Genomic DNA, 11,592 nt, shown 5'->3' on the forward strand with positions numbered 1-11,592 from the left:
TTCAGTCTTTTGCATTTTAATCATTTATGGACTCACCTAATAGATTAGTTAACTCATGAATAATCAGTTCAGATTAAATTAACCATTGGTGTATCGATGAAATAACTATTTCATATATTTCAAAAATGGGCCAAATTTCAACATATCACAAATAGTCTTAAACAAATGGTTAATTCATTTAGAATACACTCAAATAAACTCCTTTCTAAGGCCTTTGTAGAAATACCAGCTAACTGATTTTTAGATTCAACACATTGGATATTGACATCACCATTATGCACATGATTGTGAATGAAATTGATGCATGATTTCGATGTGCTTAGCTTTAGAATGGGGAATTGGATTATTTGTTAAATTGATGGTATTGGTATTGTCACACTTGATTTTGACACTGGAATTTGCAACTTCAAAATCACTTGGTTGTTGCTTCATCCAAAGTATATGTGCATAACAACTTCCAAGAACTACATACTCTACTTCAGCTGTAGAGAGTGCAATAGTTTTATGCTTTTTGGAGTACTGGGAAACTAACATGCAAACCATTAATTGACACGTTCTTGAAGTACTTCTTCTATCACTACGACAACCAACAAAATTAATGTTAGAATATCCAATAAGTACGAAATCTAAACCTTGGAATTGGTGCCAATAAATTTAATAATTCTTTTTACAGCATTAGGATGAGATTATTTGGGATTTAATTGGAATCTAGCATATATGCATATATTGAGGGGTATACCATGTCTCAAAGCAGTAATATTAATAAAGAACCTATCATGCTTTTACAAATATTTTCATCTATTGATTTATTATTCTCATCTTTGTCAAGCTTTGATTAGTGTGACATTGGTGTTTTGATTCTCTTGCGGTTCTCCACTCCATACTTCTTCACAAGTTCTTTCATGAAATTCTCTTGGCAAATGAAGGTTCCTTCTTTGGTTTGCTTCACTTGATACTAAGGAAGAAATTTAATTCACCCATCATGCTCATCTCGAACTCTATATGCATATTCTAAAAAAAATCTTTACATAAACGTTAGTTAGAAGAACCAAATATAATATTATCCACATAAATTTGGACTAAAAGAATATATCTACCTTCTTTTTTAATAAAAAAGAGTAGTATTAACTTTACCTTTTAAAAACCTTTCTCAATCAGGTAATTGCTAAGATGCTTGTACCAAGCATGAGATACTTGCTTGAGACCATACAACGCTTTCTTCAATTTGAAGACATGATCGGGTTTTTTGGGATCTTCAAATCTTTGGGGTTGTTTTAATACACTTATTCTTTTATATAACCATTTAGTAACGCACTCTTGGCATCCATCTAAAATAGTTTAAAGTCACAATAACAAGCATAAGCAAGAAGTAGCAAATGGCTTCTAACCTGACCACGGGTGCATAGGTTTTGTCATAGTTGACTCATTCTTCTTGTGAGTATCCGTTGGCCACCGGTCTTGCTTTATTTCTAGTCACTTTGCCATTCTCATCTAATTGTTTCCGAAAACTCATTTGGTTCCAATAACTGGATGATGCCTAGGTCTTGGTATAAATTCCTATACTTCACTTGCTTTAAACTGGTATAGTTCTTCCTCGCATTGCTACTTTCCAACTTTCATCTAAGAGTGCTCCATCAATTTTGATAGTTCATTTGTGATGATTTATTCTATACTGGTTGCTTCAACTTTTTCTTCCCTTTCAATTTTCTTCCTTTTTTGTCCATTTTTCTGAATTTCATTACCATTAGGGCTAGCTCTTCATCAACTGAATCATTGATGTTAGATTTCAAAACTATTGGTTTCTTACCTTTGGAATTACTTTCATCATTATTGCCCTCGACTTCATAGGACATGAGGATTCCAATGAGTTCATCAAGTGAAAGAGGCATTATTCTTTGTGTTTCTCAAATGGAAGTCTTGATGTTGTTCCAATCCTTTGAGAGTGCTTGAAGAATCTTATTCACTTTATCTTCTAAAGATAATGGTCTTCCTTGATATGCGAGCCCATTGATGATATCAGTGAACCTATTAGACATGTTTAATGACAGATATGACTTCATGTTGAATGATTCATATTTGACAAGATGAATGTTCATTTTAGTTTCCTTTACTCTGTCAATTCCATTAAAGGTGACTTGCAATTTGTCCCATATCTCTTTAGTTCTTTCCCTTGAAGAAATGCAATTACATTGAGTAGGAGATAGAGCAGAGTAAAGACTAGAAATTTTTGGCATCCAATGCTTCTCTTTTTGCGAGCTCTGTTTGATTGATTATAGTAGCTGGAGTTATGTTTTCATTGGACTCTACTGCATTTGAAGCTATAGGAGTGGTAGCTGAGTCTGATGTTGGATTAATCTCATTTCATACAACATCCCACATCAAGAGATCCATGGATCTAATGAAGGCTTTCATCTTGTTTTTTTCCAATAGGGCTCAAATTTAGAGGGAGGACAACTATCAAGACTTTTCTACCAAATTTGAGCCCGCTCTTGTCCCTATAGTGGTTGGCAGCACATAAAATAACCCCAAAAATCAGGAGGTTGAAATTGGGGCTGTTGTAGAAAATCACCAAGGGGATGGGACTGTTACCGAAAGTCAGGAGGCTGGGGTTATTAGGCACTCATCGTCAGAATCAAGTGTGTTAGTGCCTGGTGAAAATTTTGAAGCTGCAAGTGAAGAGTTGATAATGAGACTTTGACAGTAGAGGTTCTCACACCTATTCCTGTTCACAAGTCAACTCATATCCTTAAACCTTCAACCCGTTTTCAAGATTTTTCTACCTTTCATACAATTCAGCACCTCATTTAGAATTTTGTTGGATATGACAAAGTGTCTTACAATTATTTGAGTTTTATGTCTGCCATTGAAGAACAATAGGAGCCCAAGAGTTTTGAGGAAGCAAATAAGAAAAGTGTGTGGATTAAAGCCATGAAAGATGAGATTGAGGTGCTGAATTGAAACTAGACTTGGGAGTTGGTGTAGTTGCCAAAAGAAAAAAGACTGGGATGTAGTTGGATCTATAAGATCAAATATAATAGTGATGGCAAGGTCGAGAGGTACAAAGATAGGCTTGTCGCCAAGGGTTACACCCAAATCTACGGCATAGACTATAAAGAAACATTTGCTCTAGTGGTTAAGATGAACACAATGTGAGTACTTATGTCTATATTAGTAAATCATCAGTGGCCTCTGTTCCAAATGGATGTGAAGAATGTCTTTCTACATGGAGACTTGGAAGAAGAAGTCTACATGAATTTACCACCTGGGCATTCGTTACAGGGTAAGGATGGAACTGTCTATAAAGTGAAGAATGCTCTTTATGGCCTTAAATAGTCACCCAGAGCTTGGTATGGCAAGCTTAGTACATCACTTATCAAATTCGGGTTCAAGAGAGGTGCTTCGGATTCCTCTATGTTCACTAAGTCAAATGACTAGGGTATTGCTATTATTCTTGTGTACGGTGATGATTTGGTCATTACAAGTAGTAGTAACCAACCTAGAATTGAAGCACTCGAGCATCATTTGAGCAAGGAATTTGATATCAAAGACCTTGGCAATTTGCGTTATTTTTTGGGCATTGAATTGGCACACTCTCGCAAAGGACTGTTTTTATCCCAAAGAAAGTATGTTCTTGATTTATTAAAAGAGACTGGTAAGTTCGAAATAAAACCTGCAAGTGTCCCTATGGAGTATAACAGCAAGTTTTTTTCTAATAGTGTACCGCTGCAGGATGTTGGTCAGTTTCGACGGTTAGTAGGATGCTTGATTTACTTAACTATCACTAGACCTGATATTGCATATGTTATTGGTTATGTAAGCCAATTTATGCATAATCCCACTATAGGTCACATGAGATTGGTGGATCATCTCCTACGATATTTGAAAGCTTCACCAGGGAGGGGAATCTTGATGAAGAACAATGGTTACACAGATATAGTGGGTTAAACAAATCTAGATTGGGCTGGAAGTCTGGTGGATAGAAAATCCACAACTGGTTTCTATACATTTGTTGGTGGTAATATTGTCACTTGGAAGAGCAAAACACAAACGGTCGTTGCATGTTCAAGTGCAAAAGCCAAGTATCACATCATGGCCACCACTACTAGTGAAATTGTGTGGCTACGTCTTTTACTTCAGGAATTGGTATGTAAGCCTACAGCTACGCCTACAAAGCTATTTTGTGATAATCAAGCTACAACTCACATTGCTTCGAATCCAATTTTTCATGAGAGAACCAAACACATTGAAGTAGATCGTCACTTTGTGAGAGAGAAGATTCAGGATAAAACAATTGAGACTCCGTACATTCGTAGTGAGTTCAATGTGTAGATGTCTTCACCAAAGGATTGTCAAAAGGGTTTTTCCAAATTGTGGTGGACAAGTTGACCTCCAACGAACTCTTCGCCCCAAGTTGAGGGAGAGTGTTGGTGAGATTCTTGTTTCATATTCTTCAAAAGGAGATATTATTGCTATTGTATTATTCTTGTTTATTATTTATGGTGTTTCCTTGTAAATGGTTGCATGTTGCCTTGCTGTAAGCAACCGTATGCTGTATATATGATGAATAATGGCAGACCTAGAAATACTTGTATGAACCGGAGTCTACATTGATCAGGTTTATGGATTTCCTACGTGCATGATATATGGGATTTATATGATCATTAGTTAAAATGAATCTGATTTATATGGACCTTAGCCCAAATAGATATTTTCATCATTTCAATAGTTGCAGCAATAACGTACTCTTTTCAATTGATTCACGTAAAAAGAAAAGTGAATAAACTCTTGGAGTTGCCTAGTGGCCGGGCAATTTGATAACACATTGCAGCGATATATGGCATTCATCTTTCGCTTTCCCACGCACGCGGCTTTTATGGTCAAGTGACCTAACTGTAAGGTTCAATCTCGTTGTTAAGACTTATCTCAATTAATCTAAGCCGTCCATTTATTAACTTGCTGATACAGTTGCCCATTATTCTTTGTAAAACTTACTTATACTTTAGTAACATATACACTTTACAGTAAATAGTCCTCTTTCGTGGTAAGATATTTCATGTGTAGTAAAAACACATATTCATAGTCACATATAATATTTAGTGACTGTCTCTTTTTCACGAGTGTAATATTGACAAAAATTAACCAACCAAACCAAATATTGGTTAGTTAATGCACTAAGAAACTCCAAAAGCAAAATAAATAAAATCAAATCAAACAAGTCGTTTGAAAAAATTATAATTATAATTTTAAATTTAAAAATAAAATATTATTATTATTATTATTATTATTATTTGAAGAAGAAGAAGAAGAAGAAGAAGAAAGGTGGTGGGCAGTGGCACGACATCTCTCCCTATGTCCACTTTTTTTTTTTTGTTTTTCCTATTTACATAATCTAGTATTAATAATAAACATATTATCTAATTAAAGAATTATCTAAGTATATTTAATTGAAATGAAGAAGTTTACTAAGAATAAATATGGTTTACTACGCATGAAAATGGTTTATTACTGATGGTTCTTTATGATTTGAAATTACTTATAAAAAATTGAGAAGATTTACCATGAACTAGTAAAGTTCACCATCAACATCTAATTTTAACCGACAAATTGGTTCTTATTAGGGTGAGCATCGGTCGAGGGTTAATCGTGGACCAACCCTAGACCGGCCCAACCTGGCAAGTCCTAGTCCGATTCTTAAGGGGACTAGGTCGGTCCAATCCGAACTAACTCTATCATAATATATATTATGTATTATATATCTAATATATGTTTTTGTCTATTCTAAATTCTAGCACCTCCTTATCTATTCACTTCATAGTTCAATTTATTGTGTAAATTAAAAAGTAGAAAGAAACCCAATCATAATTCAACAAAAAAGAAGAAACCTTTTTCACTAGCCTCAACCTCACTCGCTCGCCATGGCCTTGCTCACCTGCTCGCCTTGCTCGCCACTCACCTTGTCGCTCACCTTTGTTACTCACCTTGCCACTCCCCTCACTTGTTTGTTTTAATGGTTTGTTGTTTTTAGCAAGTGTAAATTTATGTTGGTATCTTATATTATATTTATATTTGATATGTACTGGTGTTCATAGTTTGGTTTATCGATGTCGCATTGCTGATGAACATATAATTTGAAAGAATATGTTTGTTCTTCTAAGGAATATAAAAAATGAAACAAAAAAATAATTGGCCGATTCTGGGTTGACCCTGGAACCAGACTTGACCCATAGGGTTGATCTGATCCTCAGTCTTAGGCTCAACAGGTTGGTCCTCGGTTCGAAAATTTGACGACTAACACTATGCAGGTTGGTCCCTAGGTTAGATGCTGGACCAGCCTAACCCAAACCATGATCACCCCTAGTTCTTATTACTCTTAATGAAAGTATGTATCATAAAATAGATGAAGTTATTGATAATAACTATATATGATGAGACGTGCGATTTTATTTTCCTTTTAAAATATAAAGATTTACTAAAAATGATGTATACTTACCACCGCCCTCGCAGCGCAGTTGGCTCGGGCTCTCTTCCCTCATGAAGGGGAGAAGTTCGAATCCCAGAGGCAGCATCATTAGGGATTCTTACCTGAGTACTGTGGTGGTGGGTCCTACTTACGGGGTTCTTGGGTTACCAAAAAAAAAAAATGATGTATACTTTGTTTTTTATGAAATCATTTTACTACAAATTAGATTTTGAGCCGGTCCCTAAAATATATGATCTCACCCTGTGGTGACGTCGCCTGGCCAACACACATTGTGATGACCGAGACCAACGCACGGCACTATTCTTTAATTTATTCATTATCAGGCCTGTTATAGTAGTAATGCCGAAGAAAGCGAAACTATCTAATGAGTTCTAAATTTATCGTACGAATATTAATTCAATTCAAAAAATTTTAATTTTGCAATATAATCTTAAACTTTTGTGCGGATTTTCAATATAATAATTTCGATCATTTTTTATTGAAAATTACTGACGTGGCAGGATGGTCAACAATGAGTGAACCAGCGCGCACGCGCACACACAGATACATTTGATATTTTTCATTAAATATAGTTTCTCACATAATTTTTCATTTTATACACATACCAATATATAAAGTAAAGCAGTGCTCCAATGTTATAAACTACAGGTGCAGAATAGACAAAAATATAAAACGGATTCGTAATATGTTTCATAGTGTAAAACCATTTATATTAATAACACTCGTGAGGTTGAGTCACGTGGCATCACTACATAAGAGCTTTATTATTTTAAAACTGTATCACATAAAAAAGGATATTATGCTTGTTGTGCATCTAGAAGAGACAATATATATATGCCTAGACGGCTTAATTTGATTGGCTCATGAGTCATGAGATAGATGGACTAACAAATTCATTCCACTTGTCAACAAAAAGAATGCCATCTTATCATATGTCTCAAAAATCAATTGGGGCATACACAACCCTTCTATGATCCTCTACATCTACAACAAATAAACCGAATGATCATCACTAATCTTTTCCCTTCCCTCCTTAAATTGAAAACACCCCAGAACCTTATTAAAGACCACCAAGGTGGAGTGAAATATTTCCACTAGCACCGTCGTAATTACGCAGAGGTGCATTCTAATTCAACCTAGGTATGACTCTTTGGTCACCCTTTGGTGCTTGTGGAGATGTTTGTTTTCACCGATGATCGAACTGATAAAAGTTTTGAATGACTCAGTTTTTTTTCCGGCACTCTTCTCCGGCGGAGGGTCGGTTGCTTCGTATGCACAGAAAAAAAATTACCTAGTATCATGATTAGAGCGTGCCTCTTCCCGAGATGAGAGTAATCTCCCTCCCTTTATGCGTCGAACTCACATTGAAAACTCGGCGGAACGTACGTGTTGAGCTCGCGGAAGATAATGTCATCTCCGTCGCCACCGAAGTTGTTGGAATCTTGATGACACTCGAAGTAGGTCTGAACATCAGCAGGGAAGCTGCGTTTCAAGGCCTCAGTGGACTCCTCCTGCGGTGTCGCCGATGCCGCATCGTCAGCCCGAGACGCCATCTCCATCATCTCCCTGAATTTCGACGACTGAAGCAAAAGCCCTAGGGCTGACGTGGCGCTCCGAGGCTGAGCTTGGATGGCTTCTTGATTAGAATCTGATGTTTGGGGTTTCTGGGAATAGCTAAGGCCGAACCCATCACTAAGGTTTGAGGTTAAGACGTCGGTGTTATTATTGTTGGTATTGGGTTGAGTAATGCCACTGGCAGCAGCGGCGGCGGCGGCGGCGGCGGCGGCGGCGTCGGGGTTAGGTTTTAGCCATTTGATGTAACGACTGAGGTCAAAGTTTGTGACCGCGTTGAGTCCTCGGTACTCTATGGCCGCCATATCATATGCAACGGCAGCTTCTTCTTGCGTGGCTGCAAAATCAATGTTACATGGCTCAACATAGGCTCTTGAGAACAAGTTGCCATAGCAAAGCAAAAACAAACATAGCCAAAAAGAAAATATGATCGAAAGAAGCAATTTCAAAAGGATATTTAGCTACCTCTATTTTGCACGATGTGATCACACGACACATCTAATCAAGTATCTCCATCTTAAATATTTATACCTTCTTATTTTCTCATGTATGGTAAATAAAAATACTTAGGATATCATCAAAAAGGTAATTGTCTCGATTCAATTATTCGGTCTTACTTATCATTACTTATTAATTAAAATCAATTAATTTACTAGTCCTTTAGGCTAGAGGGAGTATGTGCATCCTAACAATTAGTTCTTTAACCATAGTGCACCAAATAGAGGTACCATTTCACCTAATAAATTTTGTCCTGCCGATGGTTGCGGGACTTCCATATAAAAAAATGAGGCATTGCTGGCTTGGCTTAATTTTTCTAAATTTTCCAATATATTATTCCATATTTTTATACCATTCACTAGAAGTGAGCAACAGGTTTGATTAAATCCGAGAACAGGACCAAATTGGCTTGGGCCAACAAGTTCAAGGCCGATTCTAAAGAAAATAGTTCGCTTTCTAGTTCCACAAACCTAAAACCGACCTACCGATTCTAAGGCTAGAACCACAGATTCTACTCAGGAATGCCAAACATATAGATTCTTCTATTTTCAATTTTCACCACACAAAAGAAAGAATCTATACGTTTGGCATTTGTGTCCTGGACATAACAAAAGCCAATTTAACATCAATCTTAGACAAGTGTGAAAGGAAGTATGGATGAAGAGCATAAGAGTAGTGTAATTAAGTTGCCCGTCTTATGTAGGACTTTTCTTCTAAATTTTTTAAGAGGTATCTCAATTTTAGATTCTGAAAAGAATAGGTCGCAAAGTCGCTAGATATTATCAATTGAAGTTGAGAGTTCGACAAGCAACGTTGTCTTGAAGAAAAATGCCATTTGACTAACATGTTATTCACAAATTAGATGATCCACGTATTATTCTCACTAATTAAATGACAAGATGATTAGAGAGGATCTTTCGCGATATTTCACTTCGGATCTATAAGTTCTTTTCTTGATAATATCCAAATTGATGATGATCAAGAAGAAGGAATTTACCATATGTCCCAAGATAAAGATATTTGTTTCCGAAGACTCTCCCAATGCGAGCTTCCCATCTTCCATTGTGATGATGCCTAAATTAAACAAAGAATAAAAAAGATAACAGGGTTGTCTCCAAATCTACCATACTTTACATAACCACAATATTATGATTTTGTAATGATTACTATAAATAAATAAAAATATATATGTGAATCATGGGAAAAACATAAGCACCTTGCAACGCCTCTATATTTCGAAACTCCCCGAGAAAACCCACTGCTTTTCCTGCATGACATAATCAACACCAAATTATTCAACTGTATGACGTCACCCCCGTCGTCTACATTTAAATTCCCTAGATCAAGGTTGGATCAAATGAATCAAGTCGGCCGTGCTATGCTACGTTAGATGATGGCCTCACCTTCTTAATGATCCGATGTACTCTTCTCTTGACTGTCCCTCCATTTCTACTAGCTCCGTTTCGTATGTCGATACCTACATTGGAAGAATAATATTTCTTAATTGTCGAATTTTATCATAACCATGTTGAGTATAATCTTCATTGTGACCGAAAAAAAAAAATAATAATAATAATAATAACAGAAAATAACGACGACGACGGCATAGTTACCGGAAAATTGAGAATGGTGTCTCTCCCCCAGTATTTGAGCGCTGCCAAGTCGTAAGCGTGCGCGGCTGCTTCTTCGTCGTCGTAAGCGCCTAAGAAAACACGAGAGAAGTTAGAATGAATGGTTTTCATCAGAGAGCCAAAATTAATGAAGGAGAATGTTAAGAAGAGAAAAGCAAGAATAATTAAAAAATTAATAATTAAGGACTAACTGATAAAACGTCATCTTCAATGGGAATCAAACATTAGTGGGGGATCAATCAAGTAAGGCACTTACCAAGATACACTGAAGTGATTGAGCAAGATCCCACGCAAATCACCAACATTTGCAGATACCCAGATGGCAAAAGAGAAGAACCCATCATCAGCTATTGATATATCACCAAAAACACAATTTTTAGATCTCATCATCGATATACATCTATTCAGTTCGCGAACCTTGCCGTCCCTTCTTGTTCTGCGATACGTTCCAGCAATTCTTGTCCCACAGGTGCGCCTCATATCGGCCGGTCCACCGGTGCCTGAATAAGTTAACAACAAGAACAAGCCAGACCAGATCATTCATCGAAGCTAAAGTCGAATTCAAGCACGAGAAGCGAGATAGAAGGCAGCAGCTGACAATGACCTTGTGACTCCTCGGTATATCGAGCTACGTTGAGGAGGAGAGTCTCTCGGCACGGTCCTCCGAGTCCGCTTCACCTTGGCCACGCCACCACTGACAACACTGGTCACGGCACTGCCGTTGTTACCGCCCTTGTTGCTTTCGCTCGCAGCAGCGACATCTCTCCGGCTTTGCTGCGATAACTTCACCATGGGACTAATGACAAAGCCAGAACATAAACGAAGCAGAAGAAGAAGATGAAGAAAGTGAAACAAAAAATAATAATAATTAAGGAATAGGAGGAACAACTGGGTCCTCCAGTGAAGGGAAGGGTTATAAAGGAGGGGGCCATGGAAGGTTATGGGCTGGCAAATTAAGATGAGAGGCCGGCCAAACGGTGAGTTTTTTTATTGATAATTTTCTTTTTTAAATGTTGCCGTCTAAACGGCTTATCATGGCCTCTTCTCTCTTGTTTTCAAGTGAGTGCAATTCCCTACCTTGTGTCGTTCCCATCTTAACTAAGTTAATTTAATGATCTTGTTTTCGTTTAATGCGTAATAAATACTCTATTGGACCCGTTGGCAGGCACGACGGAAGTCTTATGTCTCATCATGGAGGATAACGCTTAGAAGGAGCCAGATCGGAGTGTGCTAAGATGCCTGATTAGACCTAATTTTTATAAACCTATAACTGAGGACGTTATGAACAGAATAATATGCCTGATTAGATCGAGTTTTCATTAGTCTATTTCATAAGACGTTATGAGCCTATAACTATTGATGCCTAAATTTTAGTTCTCCCATATCTGCATCATGAAATCAGGGATCAAT

The 11,592-nt window shown here is 37.1% G+C and overlaps 1 protein-coding gene across 1 annotated transcript; it reads right to left on the reverse strand.

Moving 5' to 3' along the window:
• Positions 1-7,827: 7,827 nt before the first annotated feature.
• LOC120291871 (AP2-like ethylene-responsive transcription factor At1g16060) lies at positions 7,828-10,974 on the reverse strand. Its single transcript, XM_039309640.1, has 7 exons — positions 10,787-10,974; positions 10,600-10,682; positions 10,165-10,253; positions 9,955-10,028; positions 9,768-9,818; positions 9,549-9,625; positions 7,828-8,390 (listed from the first exon to the last, which is right to left on the reverse strand). Exons 1-7 carry the CDS (start codon positions 10,972-10,974, stop codon positions 7,828-7,830), a joined length of 1,125 nt encoding a protein of 374 aa, XP_039165574.1.
• Positions 10,975-11,592: the final 618 nt, after the last annotated feature.

Source organism: Eucalyptus grandis, chromosome 3 (genome assembly GCF_016545825.1).
Source record: "Eucalyptus grandis isolate ANBG69807.140 chromosome 3, ASM1654582v1, whole genome shotgun sequence".
NCBI lineage: Eukaryota > Viridiplantae > Streptophyta > Magnoliopsida > Myrtales > Myrtaceae > Eucalyptus > Eucalyptus grandis.

Coding starts and splice junctions, on each gene's coding strand:
- LOC120291871 (XM_039309640.1), bottom strand. CDS start 10,974: ATGGTGAAGTTATCGCAGCAAAGCCGGAGAGATGTCGCTGCTGCGAGC. Junction 10,254..10,599: donor GAACAAGAAGGGACGGCAAG/GTTCGCGAACTG, acceptor GTGTTTTCTTAG/GCGCTTACGACGACGAAGAA. Junction 9,626..9,767: donor AAATATAGAGGCGTTGCAAG/GTGCTTATGTTT, acceptor TGTTTAATTTAG/GCATCATCACAATGGAAGAT.